The sequence below is a fragment of the Eretmochelys imbricata genome, chromosome 8, assembly GCF_965152235.1.
Source record: "Eretmochelys imbricata isolate rEreImb1 chromosome 8, rEreImb1.hap1, whole genome shotgun sequence".
Lineage (NCBI taxonomy): Eukaryota > Metazoa > Chordata > Testudines > Cheloniidae > Eretmochelys > Eretmochelys imbricata.
Genome location: NC_135579.1, coordinates 45,734,319 through 45,756,156, shown reverse-complemented (window position 1 = coordinate 45,756,156; position 21,838 = coordinate 45,734,319). Strand labels below are relative to the sequence as shown.

The 21,838-nt window shown below is 43.9% G+C and overlaps 1 protein-coding gene across 1 annotated transcript in view; it reads left to right on the top strand.

Annotated features, from left to right (window-relative positions):
* Window positions 1–21,341, top strand: part of LOC144268722 (dynamin-3-like) — a 101,307-nt gene extending 79,966 nt beyond the window's left edge. The window contains exons 5-6 of the mRNA XM_077823895.1: window positions 922–1,158; window positions 20,463–21,341. Coding sequence (XP_077680021.1) covers window positions 922–1,158; window positions 20,463–20,523 — 298 coding nt within the window. The 3' untranslated portion in view covers window positions 20,524–21,341. The remainder of the gene's footprint in view (window positions 1–921; window positions 1,159–20,462) is intronic.
* Window positions 21,342–21,838: the final 497 nt, after the last annotated feature.

The window sequence follows — 21,838 nt, the reverse complement described above, 5'->3', positions numbered from 1 at the left end:
ATATGTCAAGCAGCTTTGGGATTCATCATCTAGAATTATCTTCCATGGAGCTACTGTAGTATCTGTCTCCTGCACCAAAAGATATCCAGCCTGTATCTAGTCCAAGTTTTTTACTAATTCTTCCATATGTTCATATTACGTGGATAAATGGAAGAGGTATATGTGTCAAGAAAGGTGCTTGTAACCTCTTTTCTGCCTTTGAGAATACCATGTAGAGTACTTTGTTTGTGGCTCAGTTGATATCCCATTTGGTTGCTATGGCTCAAATAATATAATCACTTATGCTCCCACCCTATAGCATCTCAATTTCTTTAAGGGTTTTTAACTCTTTTCTTCCCAAGCTCAGGCAACCCCACCTCTCTGTGAAACCTAAGTCAATTTTTGTGTCCACTTTTTGGTTCTTTCAAGCCACTGTAAGATTTCAGTGTTCCTTACCCGTGGCTTCCTTAAAAAGAGAGTGACCTTCTTATTAAATCCGCCTAACAAATTGGTGTTAGAATACTGACAATACTAAATGCATTATATTTATCTTTGTGATTGCACACCTGATTGTGACCTTAATAATGCCTGCTTTCTAGGGATGATGTGGTAGTGAAGGGTTGCATGTACATGTCATCTTTGTTTAGTGGAAATGGGGGGGAAAGGTAGACATTTCTTTTGAGACTTGGAAGCATCTCTGAGCAATTCTTTGGAATGGATGGGAGCATGGAAGGTACCATCCAGAACAAAGGAAAATGAGAGAGTTGTCATTGCAAGAATATACGATACTAGCTCTGTGAGATACTGGGCTGCCTTCAGGACCAAGACAATATGAGAGAGAGGAAAATGTTCACAAGATTGTTACAGGTTTCAGAAAGTATTTGGCTTCCATTTTTGAAGACCATGTAGATTTTCATTAATCTCGGATTGATTGTTCATTAGATCACCCCCTCCAAGTCCTTCAACTCAGAGAAGACCTACATTAAATAATCCCCCAACCAGACCTTTATCTGGCCGAGGACCTGCTCCAGCAGTCCCATCACCAGGCCCTCTGTCTGGGGCTCCACCGGTCCCATTCCGTCCAGGACCATTACCTCCATTTCCTAACAACAGTGAAGGCCTTGGGACGCCACCTCAGGTTCCATCTCGGCCAACGCGGGCTCCTCCCAGTGTTCCAAGGTAAGACATTGAATAAATCTTGATGCTGGGTATGGTTCTCATCTTATAGAATAACAGACATATTTTATATTGGGTAGAAAATTGAAACACAATTTCTTATATCTAAAATTAACAAAGCAATACAGTGCTTTCAGTGCATAGAGACAAAGGCAGGGTTTGACAAATCCATTTGTATCACAAAGCTTATTTCTCAGAAATTAGAAACTTTTCACCCACGATTAAAGACCAGTGTGCAGTGAATTGGTCCAAAGAAATGCTCGACTGTCTGACTGAAGTCAGAACAACTGCTCATGGTGTTTGGTACAGCTAAAAGCTGTGAAAGAGAGAAGTAGAGACTAGATTACACACAAAAATCATATCTCTGCTCATGAAGGTGTAGTGGCTCACGTTATCCATTCTGGTTGGATCACAAAATGCATCTGTCTTCAGAGGGGAGGATGATTCATCTCAGTGAGAGACATAAAAAATCAGCCACTTAAAGAACAGTGGTAAAAACCTGACTTTAACTCACAAATACAAAGGCAATTTAGAGCTGTGATTGAAAATCTCTCCACAGCTGACCACAGTGCACTTAGCATTACAGCAGGTAGCTTAGATAGTCACATGGTACAACGTGGTAAATTAAGGGACAGGAGACTTGCCTTCACTCCAAGTTTCCTTTAATTTTTTAGCATTTTTATCAATACTTTCAAATGGCTTTAGATATGTGTAATTTTGAGAAAACACATTGGAAGCCATTGTTATAACATTTTTACTATTAATCTGAATTTTACACCTTTAAGATGTTACAATTTCACAATGCCATCATGTAATCCCTAATCATTCTTGAGTATAAAAGATTGTTATTCCATCAAGGGGTTCCAGTTATATCTGAAACTCTGAGATGTAGAAGCAGAATGGACCCCCTTGTAAGAGATGGCTGACTCATTTTTGAATCTTATTAAAAATGAAGGACAGCATAAGATGATTACAAGTAGAAAGGTAAAAGGTACTTTTGCAAGTTTTCCATTTTTTAAAATAGCGATTGACAGTGAAAAATTCCCTCACTGGAGGTTAGGAGCTAATGAAATGCTTCCACTTGAAACTGTCAGCCGAGTTATGGGTGTCAATAATATAGTTTGTCTGGATGGGATACTTTCAAGTTTAATTGTTCTATCCAAGAAAAAACAAATCAGGCCCATCGGACAGTGGAAACATTTTTGTGTTTTTTACCATTAAAGGGCAAAATGTCAGTGGCCACACATTAATTGCACTTGGTGTCATTTCAATATACACAGAAATATCCCCCATCTGTAGTTTTGTTACTGGTTAATATTAGACCACTGAGAAGAAATACAAAAATGCTTCCCTGGGTGTTAAGCCAGAGGCCAAAAAGTCTATGTGAATTCCCCAGTTTGGAGAGTTTCAAACTGATGCCAGGGCTCCTTTGCCAGGGTCTCCATTGTGTCATCAGAGAGGTGTATATATACACACCAGATGCAGAGTCAAAATCCAGTATTTTGTCAGTTGTGCTACTGGGGGGGAACCATAGGTGCCCAGCAACTGTTAGCTTGCCTGTCCTTGTGAATGAGCATGCCTTCTCTTTTTTTGCCTTCCTGTGATTTGCATGGACTCTGCTTTCCTAAGATTGGTGAAATAATGTTTTGACTGCTAAACTGGGAGACTGGGTGGAGCCCCTGCCTCACAGAAGAAGCTTGATTAGGCCTCATTTCAATAGCCTGTCCATTTATGGATGCATTTGCTGGCATAGGAAACAAATGCTGGTGAAGGAGGTCAGTGTGGTTAAAATACCTTAACTGTCCGTATGGAAGACTTCATAGCATTTGTGTTAAATGTAATCTGCAGTACTTCTTCTGGACTGAGTCATGGTTCACTGTAGCTCGAGCTGCGAACCCCTTAGGTGTAAAAACACATACATACGCTTAAGAATGAAGTGGAAGAGTTCACATTTGTGCTGAAACGTCAAGTTTATCCTGCTGACTAAACTCAACGAGAGGAAATTTCTGAGAAGGGGCTGGAGGGGGAAGTCACCTGAGAGGGACAATGTGTCTGACTCCTATGCCTATTAAAAGTGCAGTTTTAGACTTGGAATTTCTGCTCCGCATGGTCTGTTTTTAATAAAAGCCTGAGCAGGATTGTAGTAAATTGACTCAGAAAAGGGGTCTCAGATACTAAAGGGGGAGGTGGGGAAAGACTTGAGGAAGAGTTCTTGTTGACACTTGAGCTTTCTCTTTTACTTCTTTATATATCTAGTCTGTCTGCTCTGTCTGCTTTACCACCGTTTTCTCCAGTGATTCCTGAAAGTGTCAGGATCCATCATATCCAGGAAAGTGGCTTAGCTTCCTGAGAGGAAAGAGACATTTTTTAACTTCTTCTTGACTTTCCAAAGAAGCCTCCCCTCTCCTCACTCACCCCCATTAGTCAGGAGCAGAAACTTGTAACACAACAAGACAACATGAGCATTTTACTCTTTCCTGCTGAGCTTTCAGATTAAAAAAGCAATAACCAAAACTGTTTTGAAGGGAAAGATTCAAACCATGCTGTTCAGTGTATTGCCATGCATACGTTTTGACTGGAGAATTTGCCACCTCATTAGCAAGATATGACCCCTGCCTTTTAAAAAAAAATCTAATTTTATTCCATGTTATTAGCGTTTAATCAAAGCAGCTGCAATCTTACAGAAACCATGAGCTCTCTGCAGTTTTTTTTATTGCTCCTCATTTAACATACGGAGAAAGGAAAGGGGCAGGGAAGAGGGGAAACAATTTTCTTCCTTATTTCTCTCTGATTCTCAAGCTGGTTTGGGTTATGTGTCCTGAGTATTTCTGTGAGGCAACAGAAACTATTTGCATGATGCATGCCTGTTTTAATTAATCCCACTTGAGATGGGTGGATCTCTCCCAGCAGCAAAGCTTGTGAGTAAAGGCCCCAGCCTTTGTTAGCAGCTTGATGCCAAAGTATCTCTGATTTGCGAAATATCCCCTGCTGCCAGAAATCAGATTATTCCCCTCTCTGTTCTCTTAAAAGGCTGCAGCGATATTTTAAAAGAAAATGCAGATGTGCACTTGCTTCAATAAGATGACTGTAAGCTTGCACGAACGCCACTATAAAGTTCCAGAATGTGTGTTTGTTTCCTGGTTTAGAGATACTGATCTTTATTGAACACTAACTCAAGTCTTAATGCTGTTACTTTAAGTTGTAGCTTTTTCACTGAGTGGGCATCTCAGCTTTGCCATGAAGAAAGAGAAGGAATTGGAAATGTGTTTTTCCTGGTAATAGAGCCCTCTGGAATCAGCATGTGCGCCCGTGATTATGCTCTCTGCCCCTTCCCATTTTTTGTGCTCTGTAGTGTTACTGCAGCTGGGGGAGGGAGCAGAGAGCTTCCACTCAGTGAAGGCTCAAAGGCCATCATGCACTTGCCACTGGGATCTGCGCTACCTCCAAACATTGTGGAAGCTCAGGACCTGGTTGCACACAAATCCTAGAGTGAGGTGTGATGTCCACTGACAGGTACAAAGCCCAGATAAGCTTTATAGAATGGATGGCATCCTGTTCCTGCTCAGCTTTCACGCTCAGGCCTGTAGTCATGGAGCTGCCAGTGCACTCGACAGCAGTTCTGGGCATGATGGGTTTGCAGGGGTAGGGTCTTAGAATGGGATGATATCAATGAAGAATTGAATCAATCTGCTGGGCTACTGATCAACTGTTCAGTGGGGCTGCCCTGCCACTCGCTGCTCTCTGCCCCTCAAGGCAGGAGGAGGCAGAAAGGAGGGAGCGGCGGGTGGGAGGCGCTCAGGGAAATGGGTCTCGGGGGAGGGGGCAGAGCAGGGACGGGAAGAGGAGAATTGGGGGCAGGGCCTTGGGGGAGGGCCGGAGCAGGGCACCCACCAGCAAAACGAAAAGTCCACGCCTATGGTTATAACATCACCTGTTGTGTCTCATCATTCACCTAGAAGTCAACAGGAGTGAGGTGCCTCACTCCTTTAAAAATCTAGCTCTAGATCTTTACTCCATATTCGTGCAGCACCTAGTACAATGGGGTCCCTATCTCTGATTGGGGCCTCTGAGTGCTACTGCAGTTCTAGGCAGAACTGGTAACACCACCAATAGTTCAGGTTGTCCGACACTTCCCATTGTAAGACTCTCTGTTTTCAGTTGTTTTTGACTTTTTCAAACATTAACCATTCAGGCTGAAATTTTCCATGCTGAGGGTCTCTGCCTAAGGCTGCAGTTTTTTGGCAAGTTTTATCCTGTGCACCGACAGAGGCCAGGGTCCTGCGGAAAAAATAGAATGTGATCATACGATTAAAATCTGTAGCGTAATGCCTATGTACAAAGGGGCTGAATTGGATAGATAACCTTCATTCTGGCATTTCCTAACTGGTGGGCACTTTCAACCTTATGAATGTTCTTTTACTGGACTTTTTGGCTGAAATATAAAATAATAATAAAATGGCTGTTATTTTTAGCTGAGCACTTTTCGGTGTGTGCTCAAAGAGCTGACGTTCTAAATCAGACTCAGCCTGAATGCACAAGGCACGGAGTGCAAGGTGCTCTTGCAGGAACAGGTATTGTAAGTTAAGATTCTATTTAAAAGCATAATCAGCAATCCAGAATATACCCCATATGTGCCTGGGACAAGTTAACTTGAACATTGTGTTAATGGAAGGATTTTTAAAATGGTAATTTCCTGGGTTTTAAAGGGGAAAAAAGAAGCTAAAGCATGACTGATTTCAGCTTTGCTTCCACATCAAAATCATATACACTGTTTATAGCAGCCCCATGCCAAACCCCTGTAACTGTGTATTCATACACTCCATACTCCCGCATAACTCCAGTACCGCCAGTCCCAAGTATTCAAAAATCATGAGATTTTAAAACATGTGCGTACATTATTCCCTCTCTGATTTCTGATTTGAGCCTTTAGGGGTTTGAGCCTCCTCCCAATTGATTTATCGTTTCCAGTTCAAATTTCAAGCTCAGATGCCCTCACAGTAATGCAGTCCTCACTGCTGAGTGCTCAGAGAAGGAACTCCACTTACCTTCTCGTAACTCTCCGGGCAGAAGAACTGCCATTTTTTGCTTCTCCATCCCCACTCCCATGTCAACAATCTGCCAGCCCCTTGCCATCTTCCTTTCCGCCCACCCAGTTTGCTGCTCCCTTCACATTCCCCCTCTGTGCTCCTACACAGCCTCCCACCCCGTACATTCATCTGCTCCCATATTTTCCTTCCTTTTCTGTGTGTGTGTGTGTGTATGAGAGAAAGAGAGAGAGCGTGTGAATAGGGGAGAGGGCATATGGGTCTGTCTATACTGGGGGACTTTTTTAACTGATTTTAAATCTGGTTCTGCAAAACCAGTAAGAGGCATAGTGTAGACCATTTTAATGAACCAGTTGCAAGGCCCTCTTGTGATTCAGTAAAAGCAGGGCAGGCTGCCAGAAACTGGGTCTACTCTACACCATTGCTCTAATTGGCTTGAAAATCAGTTTAGCTGAACCAGTTTCAAAACTGGTTAGAAAATTCCCCTAGTGTAGACAGGCCTGGTGAGAGAGTGGAGGGAGGCATTTGGGGAGAGAGAATGGAGAGAAATGGTATGAAGAGAGGAGAAAGAAGAAAGGAGACAGAGGAGAAACATACAGAGGGACAAATCTGGGGATAAGCAAGAGGCTAAGGGTACTAATTGGATAGTTGCCCGCAAACACTGCTGTGACCTCCTGTGGTCCTGTTAGCTGACAATAGCTGGGAGGATGATTAATTTGCTTAATGATGTACATTTTCAGCAAGAGATTTTTTGCCTCATTAGCTTTTTTAAAAATGTACTGATTAGTAAAAGGAAGTGGTTTTTATTTTTAGCAACTCTCGGCTTTAAAAAGGAAAGTGAAGGCAAACAATAGTGAATACCGTTTGCCAGGAATGCAGATGGGAAGCCAAAGGTGTGTTTTGTCTTCTGTATTTAATTAATAGCATAACATTTGTCATGAAGACCCTGTGCCTAGAGAAGGGGTGTCCAACATAGGGCCCGTGGCTGGATCCAGTCCACTAGCTGTGTATGTGTGACCAACATGTCACATTCACATTGTGCAGAATCTCAGATTTCATTTTTTAATGATAGTACGTTTCTAGCCTTCATGGTCTTGAAGAAAACCTTCTGAAGGTGAATCGAACGAAACCAATGCAGTGTTGCCTTCCTGAGTCTGCAGACAGCCTGACACAATGTGAAACCTTCTGTCCCCTATTAATCTCATACGAGTGTCAATTAAAATGACTTAAACAATTCAATGTCTCACCTAATTAATTTCCTGCCATTGCAGGGGCTTCAAGCATAGGTGGCAACTCGGTCTCTCCTGTTCTCTGCCTGTGGCACACAACAGCTCCTGAGTCCTCCTGAGGACTGAAAGGCATTAGTATGATTTAAGTTATTGGGCTCAAATTAGGGCTTTCTGGGAGAAATGTAATGGCCTGTATTATGCAGTAGGTCGGACCAGATGATCTGATGGTCCCTTCTGGCTTTAAACACTATGTCAGCATTAACTACGGCATTGATGATCATCTTAGTGGCTGTAGTGGGGAGACAGCTAGGAGTGAGAATTGGGAATTGTATTCATTCCTTGCAGCAGAGGTTCTGAAGATCTCATTAGCCCTCTCTGTACTCACATGCTCAATCCAGGCAGCACATGCCTGGCTCCAGCCAAACCAGCCTCACATGACTGTGCAAGGCAGTGGGGAATCCTTACTGACTTGGGCGATCCTATTGGGACTAGGGACAGACGAGCCCTAAATGTGTTTATCCATCTGTGTGCCGATTACATTCTCCTTCCCCCATCATTTTGTGATGATTTTCACTCCCTCCATTGTCTCTGCTCTCCTCTTCTTGTTCTTCTTCTGCCCCTGGGCTTCAAGTCCTGCCCTATTCCTTGCTCCTTTCATCTGCATCGTCCTTCATCATCCTCTTTCCATCTTTTCTGGTCTCTTGTATTCTTTTTCCCCAGTCCCAAGTCTCTTCTCTCTTCTCTGCTGACCTCCTCCCCCCAGAGGTCCTCTTGCTTCTGAACTGCAGGCCCAGAACCACCACTGCTGCTGTTGTTCCTTTCTGCAGCTTTGGCAGGGGCCAGGAGGGAGCATCTGAAAAGTGGAGATGCTGATGTGTGAGCTGGGAAAACAGGAGAGGAATCTCTGGCTGTGGAGACATCCCAGGGTTTTATTAAACAGGGAGAAAATCTTCTTTTCAGTAAAACAGGCAAGGATGCTAGGTCTGTTTCTCAATTAGGACAAGCCTGGGAAAATGGGTTTCAGTTCCCCCTAAGATTGAATATAGTGACTTATAGAAGAAGTGACTTTTGTTCCCCACCTAAAGAAAAAAAATCTGTCTAACCTCTTTCCACTTTACAGTCTAAAATAAGCCTGGTCCACAAAGAGACTTGAATCCACATTACCAGTGAAACCTGGCTGAAGAACTGTTTCAATATTTTCTTTCTAAAAAGGTGTGAACACAGTTTCCAATCACAGTGTAGTCTGAGCCCAAGAGGCCGGGAATATAATGAACACTTGCCAATTTTATAGAAAAAAGTAAATAAAAAGCTGTTTACACCTCCAGACCAACAGGAATGTATTGTAAAATACATCCACTTTTGTAAGTGCTCTGTGATGGTCATGGACAGACGTGAATGTAAGATGTAAGTGGAAATAAAAGCCTTTTATTTAGAACTATCCTGGCTTTTCTTCTTAGTCCAGCGATGATCTTAAAGCAGGGCCTCCCACTGTAATTACAGCTATGCTTCACTGAAAGCATATTTTGTGGACTATGTCTCTAGAATGATAGCAGTTCTGAAAAGGCAGATGCTTGAAGAGTTCCCATATGGTTCTGATCGAGTTTTAAGTCTAGACTTGCTTTATTTAGTGACTTTTGCTCTGCATTTGTCTAGCTAAAGCTATTCGGAGCTCTCTTAAAACTGAAAAAAAAATACTGTGTGCTCTTTAGATTAAAAATAAAATAAACCTTTTTTATTTTTTAATTTTTGGGTGGAAGTAGAAGTTAAGCCCTCGTATAAAACCCCACTGAAATCTTCAAAGGAGGAGTCACTCCAGAAACATCAGGGAGTTATTAAATAGGATTTCATTGGTAAATTCTTTATGTTCTGCTTAATGTATGCTAGTTAGAAGTTCTGATTCTTTCTGCAGACTCGTTTACTCAATCCTAGGAACGTATGCTCCCCTGCTCCTTTAGCAATAACTTTTACAAATACAGCATTTCCCTTCCAAAAAATGGACCCAGCAGGCCATTAGCTAAAGGGGGCCAGGTTCTGGGGGTCTGCCCCAAAAGTTGAAACTTCAGTGAAAAGATTTGAAGCAACAGCTAAATAGGAATCACTGTAGAAATGACATTTTTATCTAAAAGGACTGTCTGATTCTGAATCTGCCCAGAAATGAACCTTTTGGACCCTGTGAACAGCTAACGCAGTGAATCCGGTCCCAGAATATGAGAGTCTGATGAAAGCAGAAAAACTGTGGGCTCTGCTGTCTCTACCAATATCATCTCTTGGCTTCAGACTAAACATTTAATTGGGCTTAGTCACATATTTACTCATTGACATGGCAGCTAGCACAGCACACAGATCGTTTGGGTTTGTTTTTCTCTAATTTTCTTTTGATCTGAATGAGTTCAGAAGATTACAGCTCCCCCTGCTGCTGGTTGTAGTCTATAGATCACTGTAGTTTTAAGGGAACGTTTTTGTAACCTTTGCTCACACTTCACACTAAAAAACCAGGGATTTTTACAGGCTGAAACCCATTGTTTCCTCAGAACTTTATTTTTCAGCTGATTTAGTCCGACTGAAATAAGAAGGTGGCCTTAAGAAAGATGATCCTATGGGCTCAGCCAGCTGTATTTATCAGGAATAATCCAGGACCTGGCTCTCTGCTCCGTTACACCAGTGTAACCCATTGCTGAAATTCCTTCCATTGTAAGCTCCAGGCCTAAAGTGAGGGAAGAGGAAAGAAGGCCTGTGTTGCAGGCCTGTCCTTCTGTGCTAGCAGTCCAGATTCCTTCAAACTAAGAAGGTGAAAACCTACTGAAAGCCAAAAAGTGGGCCTACACTTGCTATGCCCCCGGCCAAGGAAATCTGGGTGAGTGATAGGTAGGCTTAGCAGAATTAGATTGGTTTTTTTTTATCATGTTGATGGATTATATTGATATTTATTTTTAAGTATTTTTATCTATGTAAATTTTCACAGTTGTGGGAAATTATGTGCGGGGTCAGAGGGTAATTATTCACTGACAGTAGGTGCTGAGATTCAAAACGTTAAAACCATCAAAACAGAAATGTCAGCATCCCATGTCGACATGTACAAAATAACTCAACTGAGTTTCCTTAACTCAAACTCTGAAGTTCTCAAGCAGCATTTTCCTTACTTTGCCCATCTGTAAATTTCTGTTATTATTGAAGGAAATAATTTTTCTTTGGTTTGTGTGTGTCTGGGGAAATCAACATTTACCAACTTTTCCTGATTAAAAATCTAATCCTTCCAAGTCTAGTGATCAGCAGCTTCCAGGCCTGCCCTTTTCGCTCTCTCCCTCTTCAACTGGTGTAAATCTTTGTAGCTCCACCGCAGTCAATAGAGCTAGGGCAGTTTACACCAGATGAGCATCTGGTCCTCTCTCTACAGTGCATGCTGGCATTAGGAACAAAAGCTACAGATGCCAGCATTCAGGTTCCCTGCCTCTGGGAGGCTGCTAGACTAGGAGTTGCCTCGCATAACTGCTATGTTCAGTGGCTTGTGGAACCAGAGGGACTTCTCTAGGGTGGAGCACTGCATTGTAGGACAGTCGTGGAAGGAATAAGGCTACATAGCGCTTTAGTGTATATAAACGGGGTGTAGAACAAGACAACCAAACTAATTTCACTGAAACCGAAACCAAATTGAAACTCAGGCCTCTATCTTACTGTGCCAGCTAGTTTCTGACCAACCTAGTCTAAATGTAAATTTGAACACAAGAATTTGGAAGTATGATATTTGGATTCAATGTACTGTATCGTTCAAGTTTGTGCTGAAATACATTGCTGGTCTTATCTTTCACATTTACTATGAAGAAGCTGTATGAATTCTCTCTTGTTTGTAAATTGTACACACATTAGTTGGTGTTTTCAGTAAGCACTAAGCAATGCAACATGATGTACTTCAACAAAGGAACAGTTTAATGTAATCCAGCACAAATGCAGAGCCTTACAAGTGGGTCTTTACAAAATACCAATTTTGTAATCTGAGCTAACAAACTAACACTGAAGCTAGCCGAGTAGCATTCTTCTATTAGAAAAATACACCATGAAGAAATTGCTGTTTAGGGATTTTATTTTAGCTTGTTGATTTCCACTAGGATATCAATTGGAGTCTGCCCCATTTGTGTTGTGTGTTAGGGATTAAGATTCTCATTTCTCCACAGGGCAGTGTATTGAAATACAAGCTACACTTAAAACAAAACAAAGCTTTTCAAGCATAAACGTGCTTCAAATATTGAGTCCCAGTTCAAAAAATACTAACGCTCATGCTCTTTATCTTCAAAGCACTTTTAGTGCCAGGAGGCCAGCTTCCAGTGAGGTCATTGGCAAAACTCGCATTAGGTTCAGTAGAAGCAGAATTGGGCCCATTTATCCCAAAAGTCCCCCCTGTGAGGTAGGGAAGCAGTCAGAGATGAAGTGAGCTGTAGCTCACGAAAGCTCATGCTCAAATAAATTGGTTAGTCTCTAAGGTGCCACAAGTACTCCTTTTCTTTTTGCAAAGACAGACTAACACAGCTGTTACTCTGAAACCAGTCAGAGAGGTTGTGACTTGCTCACTGGGCATTAATGGCATCACTGCTAGCAATGGATTTAGAACTCAGGAGTTCTTGTGCTCAGACCGCACTCCAGCCCTCTCTCAGAGCAGCTATACAGACTGGCTTGGCAGGGTTCGACTTACATCGATATGGTGTAAGGAAGGCTGGGGTCCTGGCGGGGCAGAGCAGAGACCCTTAGCGGGGGCCGCAAGCAAGGCGATGACTGCCGGGCTGCAGGGGGAGGCCACCCCGCTGCCGAACGACACCTGCCTGGTGACAGAGCCATTCGGCAGCGGGGTGGCCTCCACAGCAGCTGGTGGTTTGGGCTCCTCCTCACAGTCCTGGCTGGAGGTCTCTGCTCTGCCCCACCAGGACTACAGCCTTCCCCACACTTTATGCCTGCAGAGATCACTCCCCTGACAGCCTCGCTTCAGAGGGCTCCTTGCACAGCCACGAGACCAGTGACCCCCAAACCCTGCAGGCGCAAGGTATGGGAAAGGCTGGGATCTCATGAGAGTAGAGCCCCCGAGCCAGAACTGCAACGAGGAGGAGGACGACGAGCCCATGGCCGCGGGGAGGCCACTCTGCTGCTGAATGGCTCCGTCCAGTGGTGAGCTGGAGCCAGCTCGCACCGGTTTGCTAGAACCGGTTGTTAAATTTAGAAGCCCTTTTAGAACTGGTTGTTCCATGAGGGACAACCGGTTCTAAAAGGGCTTCTAAATTTAACTGGCCAAAAGGGGCGCCTTAGGCGCCAACTCCATGCGTGCTCCAGTCCTGGAGCACCCAAGGGGAAAATTTGGTGGGTGCAGAGCACTCACCGGCAGCTCCCCAGCCCCAGCTCACCTTCGCCTCCGCCTCCTCCCTGAACGCACTGCCCTGCTCTGCTTCTCCAGCCCCACACCCGGCTTCCCACGAATCAGCTGTTCGCGTGGGAAGCTGGGGCAGGCTGAGAAGCAGGCCGCAGCTTCCCACTCAGGCCCGTGGAGGTGGAGGTGAGCTGGGGCGGGCGGGGCACGAGGAGGGCCACCCATGCCACAGCAGGTAACTGGGAGGGGAGGCGCATGGGAACTGCTCCCCACCCCAGCTCACCTTCACCACCCTCGGCCTGAGCGGGAAGCCATCGCCTGCCTCTCAGCCCGCCCCGGCTTCCTGCGCGAACAGCTGATTCGCGGGAAGCCAGGGGAGGGGGTGGAGAAGCAGAGCGGGGCAGCACATTCAGGGGAGGAGGCAGAGGAGGAGTGGAGGTGAGGTGGGGCCGGGTGCGGGGTGGGGAGCTGCCGGTGGGTGCTCTGCACCTGCCAAATTTTCCCCTTGGGTGCTCCAGCCCCGGAGCACCCACTGTGTCGGCTCCTAAGGCGCCACTTTTGATGTGATCAGTGGGGGAGCGGCCGTTCCCCCTGCTCCCCCCAGCTACACTACCCCGCCCCTAGGAGCCAGAGGGACTCCCCAGGTAAGCACCTCCAGGACTCCCCACCTCACTCCCCAGCAGGTCCCTCTGGCTCTTAGGGGTGGGGTGGGCACCCACTACGGTGGCCCACGAGACCCTCCTGCCTGGTTCTGGGGGCAGTCAGGGGACAGGGGAGGGGGGTGGATGGGGCAGGGGTCCTGGGGGGGGCATCAAGGAACACAGGGGGTTGGATAGGGCAGGAGTCCCGGGGGGCAGGGGTGGGCAACGACCCCCTCATGGGGTGAGGAGGGAACCCGTTGTTAAGATTTTGGCAGCTCATCACTGGCTCCGTCCCTGAGCAGGAGCTATTCAGCTACAAGGATGGCCTCTCCTATGGCCGGGGTCTCTCTCGTCTTCTTCACGGCCCTGTCATAGAATCATAGAAGATTAGGGTTGGAAGAGACCTCAGGAGGTCATCTAGTCCAACCCCCTGCTCAAAGCAGGACCAACCTCAACTAAATCATCCCAGCCAAGGTTTTGTCAAGCCGGGCCTTAAAAACCTCTAAGCATGGAGATTCCATCACCTCCCTAGGTAACCCATTCCAGTGCTTCACCACCCTCCTAGTGAAATAGTTTGTCCTAATATCCAACCTAGACCTTCCCCACTGCAACTTGAGACCATTGCTTCTTGTTCTGTCATCTGCCACCACTGAGAACAGCTGAGCTCCATCCTCTTTGGAACCCCCCTTCAGGTAGTTGAAGGCTCCTATCAAATCCCCCCTCATCCTTCTCTTCTGTAGACTAAATAAGCCCGGTTCCCTCAGCCTCTCCTCATAAGTCATGTGCCCCAGCCCCCTAATCATTTTCGTTGCCCTCCGCTGGACTGTCTCCAATTTGTCCACATCCTTTCTGAGAGAGATGGGTCGTCCTTCAGGATAGGTTGTAGATCCGTGCTGCAGTGAAGAAACAGATTGACAGAGCCGGAAGAGTACCCAGAAGTTACCTACTGCAGGACAGGCCCAACAAAGGAAATAACAGAATGCTACTAGCCGTCACCTTCAGCCCCCAACTAAAACTTCTCCAGCGCATCATCAAGGATCTACAACCTGTCCTGAAGGACGACCCATCACTCTCACAGAGCTTGGGAGACAGGCCAGTCCTTGCTTACAGACAGCCCCCCAACCTGAAGCAAATACTCACCAGCACCCACACAACAGAACCACTAAGTCAGGAACCTATCCTTGCAACAAAGCCCATTGCCAACTGTGTCCACATATCTATTCAGGGGACACCATCATAGGGCCTAATCACATCAGCCACACTATCAGAGGCTCGTTCACTTGCTCATCTACCAATGTGATATATGCCATCATGTGCCAGCAATGCCCCTCTGCCATATACATTGGTCAAACTGGACAGTGTCTACATAAAAGAATGAATGGACACAAATCAGACATCAAGAATTATAACATTCAAAAACCAGTCGGAGAACACTTCCATCTCTTTGGTCACTCGATTACAGACCTAAAAGTGGCAATTCTTCAACAAAAAAACTTCAGAAACAGACTCCAATGAGAGACTGCTGAATTGGAATTAATTTGCAAACTGGATACAATTAACTTAGGCTTGAATAGAGACTGGGAGTAGATGGGTCATTACACAAAGTAAAACTATTTGTTTATTCCCTTGTTTATTCCCCACCCCCACCCTGCACTGTTTCTCACACGTTCTAGTCAACTGCTGGAAATGGCCCACCTTGATTATCACTACAAAAGGTTTCCCTGCCCCCCGCTCTCCTGCTGGTAATAGCTCACCTTACCTGATCACTCTCCTTACAGTGTGTATGGTAACACCCATTGTTTCATGTTCTCTGTGTATATAAATCTCCCCAGTGTATTTTCCACTGAATGCATCCGATGAAGTGAGCTGTAGCTCACAAAAGCTTATGCTCAAATAAATTTGTTACTCTCTAAGGTGCCACAAGTACTCCTTTTTCTTTTTGCGGATACAGACTAACACGGCTGTTACTCTGAAACCTGTCTTTACACAAGTGCTCCCATTGCGTTCAAGTAAGAGAAACTTCATCCTGCATTGAAACTAGACCTACGAGTGAGCTAGCCACTAGGGGGAATGCCAGTGGCATGAAATGCCTTGGAAGCAGAATCATTCATTTCATAAGGGCAGTCATGAACATGTAGACCTACGCACATGCTTCAGTTACTCCGTGGAAGTAGCTTATTCACTTCAGTGGGGTTAAATGTGGTTAAAGTTAAGCACAACAGCAGTAAAAGGAGAAAATGTCTCTTGGAGTAAAGGACTGAGCTATACTTGAGCTCCAGACTGATATGTATCTGCGTTCACACACGGTCTCATACTTATGATTCCCACCAAAACTTCTTAAGTCAAGAAGTGAACAGGTCTTGGCCTCACTGGGCCCTGTGACATTGAACCCACTCAGTAGTCTTTTCCCAGCTCACCATTCTTGCCACGTTACTGCAGGAGAACTGGGAGCTAACAAGCTAATGATCCCAGTGTTAGTAGCGAAGGTCAGTATTTTCAAAAGTTGCTTCTAAGCTCTAATTGAAGCAAATGGGAGCTTTGGGTTTACAACGCCTTCTGGAAATCAGGCCCAAGATTCCTCAAATTGGGCATCGCAATCCACAGCCACTTTTGAAAACTTGGCTCTAATTCCATTCTGTGCCTTTCTAAGCTGGGAGGGACACCTGACCAGTCGACCTCTGAACCTTTGAAACAGAGAACGAACTGTTGGCCATTCCAGGGGGAGTATCTGTACTGCACATGGAGCTGTTCAGTGAACATTTTACCTTCTTACCGGTTGCAAATGCTTATGGGCTGTCCTGTTCCATTGTAATTGGAAGTAGAAATGCGACATATAGCTGCGTGTGCATGGTAACACAGGAATAGCAAAATTTTGCAGCAGTGAAAAGGTTACAGATTCATACTCAATGTTTCTGCTTGTTTCCTCTTTCTCTTTTTCTCTCTTTCTCTCTCTAGCCGAAGACCACCCCCTTCACCCACTCGACCCACTGTAATTCGTCCGTTAGATTCATCCCTGTTAGATTAAGTGAAGTTTCTGGCATGTCATTAATTGCTAACCAAATGTATGGAAGCAACTCGCTTGATAACTGTTGCAATAACCAAGGTATAGTCGCATGTATGGACATCTGTAGGCAAGTAACCGATTTTACTAATATACTCTGTCCATTCTGTATTGCTTATGAGGTCTGAAATGTCATGGGAAGGTCTGTGATGCCTTGACTTTCCCTCTTGCAAACAGCTGATTTCTTAGCTAGTATATTGACATATATATTAATGCAGGCACTTGAGCGTTCCCAGTTCTATACAATCAAACAGGGGCTTGCTGTATTGTGTGTTGTGTTGACCGAGTGCTTAGAGTTTGCCTCTTCCCCATTTCAAAGGGACATCTTGTTTTTATAAGTAGCTTCCATGTTTCTGCATCAGATTGTTTAAAGAAAGGCTTCCTATAATTTGGGATTATAGTTATACACATTTCCTTCCTTAAATGCCAATTGGGCTGAGAGAAACAATGTTGTCTGTAATTAAAATCTCCTGAACGCCCCATAATTACACATGTCCTCATGTCTCTTTCACAAGCCTGCTGGATGGTTACTTTCACTATAATTTCTCAACATCAGAAGCCTCTAGTTTATGAAGGACGTTGCTAAGGAAAATAAGGCCATATATGGTGTGATGGGCTCCGCTCTTTGTGTCCCTCTTTACAGGCCAAGGGGCAGTCAGTCTTCTCTTTTAGTAACTGGTAAGAGCCAGATTCTGATCCCCTTGCTCACATTGGGTAGTATTTCCTCATATGAGCATTCCTACCAAACTTGATGGGAGCATGAGTGTAAACATAACACACCATGAGTAAGGCGTCAGAGTCTGGAGTAAGTGGGTGGTATATTTGGCATTTCAGTGTGAGAAACTGGAACAGATTGGATATGTGAATATCTGTAACTGAGCCACCAATTCCTTACCCACTATTTGAATGATATTTTGACCAAAGTCACAGAGTTCAGATCTGAATTTGGATCTGAGCTTTCTCGGTAGCGAGTGCTGTTTGGATCGAGGATTTTGGTTGAAGCTGATCTCTTTTGAACCATTATTAAAACCCTCAGACAAAATTACCCTGTGTAAAGATTTTGCATTTTCATTCATTGAAATCCCCTGTGGCTTGGTATGATAGTCCCTTTATCCAACTAAAACAAGTGAGAAGTGATCAGCTATATATCCTGGAGATGTGTTATTTTAACAGCTGTTCATTTTCAAGGGTCCTATTGTTTGTTGTTGTTTACAAAAAGCTTTATCTTAACTAGTTACCTTGCCATTTTAAATAGATCAGGAAATTTCCCTCCCTGGTGTACAACAAATGAAGTGGACAGAATTAAACTAATTTGGCCTGATGTCTTCAGAAAGTATTTGTTGTTAGTTTATTATAGTTACAATTCCTAAGGGAAGGCAGTTGGTGGTTATGATGGCCATCACTGTAATGAATCAATCTAATGAATTCATGTATTGAAGCTGTATGTGGTACTACAGTACACAGTATCTCAATGGTTGGGAGGGATCCTATCAGAACCACAACCAGTGGGAATTTTGCCTGTTAAATATTCCCAGACTGTTGATTTAAATAATAGCTGTGTCCACCACTGAAGCAAATTGTGTTTCTGTTACATAAGAGAGTTTAACTTGGGAAAGCAGCGTGATTTTTATATTAGTTTAATTTCCTGTCAACCTTATACTCAGCACACACACCTGTAGAGTCTAGAGGTCAGTGTTTTAAGCACTGCAAAGATGGACTTTGACACGTTGGTGATCTTAGTGAATTGCTAAAATGGCCAATGTTAATTTGAAGAACATGCTAAAATACTGAACAACAAACTTATAAAATCATCTTTAAAGTAAAAAGAAATTGCACCTTCTAAATTCAGTTGTGCTGTTTTGAATTATGGGAAAGTAAAAGATTACATTTCAATGATGTTTCTATGCTTTCCACTCTTTAGTATTCTGTAATTTAATACGTAACATGTTATTTATTATAGGTATTTATATGGTACTATACCAGTAGGTGTATGCTTTACAGGCAAAACTTCTGTATTTATTATCTCCAAGTTTTAATTTGCAACCAACTTCTATTATAAAGCCCTATTTTAGCACCCTTTTAATTTTGACTTTGGAAACTGATTTGGCAAAAAAAATTGAAATTTTTTTTTTCAAAAAGCACAGGAGAAAGTGTCTAGTTAAATCTGCTTGAGACAGCTACATTTTAAAGAAAATAGACTGAACTTAAGCCAAGTTATTAATAATTTTTGTTGTGGATAAATCTTAAACTGCCCACACATTGCCTGATTCTGAGTTCATGTACGCTGTTGTCAAGCTATAGTAACTCCACTGAAGTCACTGGAGTTACAGCACAGTAAATTCTGCATAACCGAGATCAGAATCAGGCCCATAACATATTGGGCCTAATTCTCAATTGCCCTGTATTTTTGTAGTCATTTACTTCAGTGCAAAGTGGGTATAAAGAAATCAGAATGGGATAGCATCTGACACACAGTTTGCACTGAAGTAAATGGCTACGAAAGGTGAAGAGAATTGGGCTCGTTTTTATCAGTCACTAAGAAATGCATATTTCATCACAGTGCAGCAACCTTAAATCTGACCCAAAATAAAGAGTATTCTTTCATCAGTGATCTCAAAATATAAACAATACAAAACTATTCTGGAAGGAAACACAGCATTTAAATATGTGCGCATTAATCAGCCTCAAGTGCAAATCCACATACTCTGATAATTTTACCTTAAGTTGATAGTTATGCATTTTTCAGAGTAAACTACGTTTCTCAAGAAAAAGCAATTCTAAATACTTTACCAAAAAAGTCTACCGCTAGCTGATACAGATTCATCTTATAATCATAGTTCATGTTTGTCAGCATGGCAATCTATGGAACTGCACTCTTCATTCCTACTCACCCTGATTACGTTTAGTTCCTCTCCTCTCCCCCTCACCCCCCCCCCCCCAGTTCTTACCAGAAACATTCCTGGCAGCAGCTCACTCCGTGCTGGAAGGACAGCTGGGCAACTCGCCAGTACTTCTGCCTAGATCTTCCAGTAGGGGAGTGGCTGACTGAGAAAGGTAGCCTTTCCCTCCACAGACAATGGCGTGCTAAGCCTGAGATCCCGTATCCCAGACACACAGTCAGGGACTGTTCACCCTTCATTAGACTGTCTCTAGAAAAGCTCAGAAGACTGACTGTAGAGGATGGTTCTTTTCCTGCAGTTAACTTAATAGGAATGAAGGGCTGGGGGAGTTTGTCTGGCTGTGTGTGTGGAAAGATGGATCAAGGACTTCTCATGTTAGTGATCTCCAATCTCCATTCCATTCCTTGGTGAGCAGTGTCCATGTGGTTGGATGACCACTTCTAGTTTGGCTTCAGGCTGGTGCTCATCCATTATTTTGTTCAGGCGAAGCCTAGCTCTTAGCATGGATAGTGTATTGTGCCTTGCAAAGTCATGGTTGACCTTGCTAAAGAGGTGTAATGTGCCTGCTTGTGTCATAAGTAGCTCTGTCTGTAACCCTACACCTTCCTAAGACAAGGAGTGTCTGTGAAATGAAAAGGAAGGCTTAGCTATAGTAAATATGTATTTACTTCATTGCCTGTCTTATTGCACTTTCTGAATAAGCCTCTTCTAAAAGAGACTTCTGTTCTATTAAGAGAGATGTGTGTGTTTTGTATAATGCCATCTTGTGTTATACTAGAACATAGAAAATATTATACTCGATATTGCAAGCCTCTATTTAAAACTATGTGCATACAGTACAGAGAGATTATTAGATAGATCTATTTGTCTTAAGAACTGAAGACCACTCAATTGAATGCAGACCTGTTTTGCACTGATGGTATTGGTGAGGTGTTTCACCCTCTGCATTGGTTTTACATGAGGCTCATGTCCTGCTTTTGTCTTTGATCCCCCCCATGCCGTGCTCTGCATGTAACACAGTAGAACAGTTTCTTTTTGTAAATGAATATCACTCTGCCTGTCTTTCCTCTTGCTTTATCTCCAGGCGAGTGGATACAGATGGCTTCTCCCGTCCAGAGAGTCCAACGCACTTGCTTGATATGTGATTTGTTCCATGTTGCCGGCTGTTTGTTTTGTTCCCGGTTTGTGTTTTATCCCTCTCTACTTTTCCAGAATGATGTACACAGTGGCGTCGTTTTGTGAGGAGCAAGTGCTCAGATTCTCTCTGAATGTTGCTCTGTATGTTAATTGCCTCGTTAATATGAGCCACAACACCTGCCATTGGTTTTGCAGTATGTAAATGATTACTGGCATGGATTTTTGCACACTGTGACTGGATCTCTGAATCCTCAGTCATTACCGAAGGTCTCATACACCTGCTGTAAAAATGTCGCACTGCATTTCTGAACCTGAAATAAAGGTGAATATTGGCTGGGTGTTTGTTACTTTCTGGATGTGGTCGAGAGCCTCACCTGTCTTTCAACATGATCATGCTACATTCCTTCAGTCTGTTTTGTCTTCTTTTGAAGAGCTCACCTTCTGGCATTACTGATGGGGATTTACCAAGGTGGTGAGTGTCGGAGTTTTGATCAGTAGGTAGAAGCTCTAGATATGCTGCTCCTTGAAAGGGGAGATGAGAGAAGAGCAATCCAAAGGGAGATTCCAATATTAACTGAGTCTGCCACAGTTCTGGGGGAATAAGAGCACAGCAGGGTGCTAGAAACTTGGGTGAATGACTAGAAACTGGCACTAAAATTAGACATTCTGAGTGAAATTCGTCACTGAGCTGCAGGACAGCACGAATACTCACGGGCCTGCATGGGACTGGAATAGTGCGTCTGCTGGCTCTGTGCCTCGGGGAATTTCACCCTGAAGGAGTGAGTCTGTATGTTCAGATGCATCAGAACATATCTAGGTTCCCCCCTCCAAGTTAGTACCGTCCAACTACTCAGTGCTGAGAGAAGAAATGGTTTCTACAACAAAACAAACAGTAAAAGCATGACAGCTCCTTAGATCAGGAGCTCAGTTACTGAATCACTGGCTCAGTTGGAGGCATCACTCAGAAGCTGTACTTTGATACGTGCTGGAGAAACCAAAAGTGGGATGATTGCAGCAGCAGAGAAGTTAAAAAATGCCTGTCAGAATTTACAGCAGTTTTGCTGTAACCCTTGTGGATATTTCTTAAGCGGCCTTAATGGCTGTGAATGTCTTTTGTACTCACACAAACATCTCAATAGAAACTTGTCTTCCCCCACATGCCCTGTCTTTAATACACTACAGATCCAAGAGACTTCACTTCAGCATGTGCTGAAAGCACTGCAAGCTTCTCCTCATGATGCACAACTCATCTCCCCAGCGTGCTGAGAGCCATGCAGAGATCCAGCACGTTGCTGATCATTTCTGATCAGCTTTGGCAGTAGT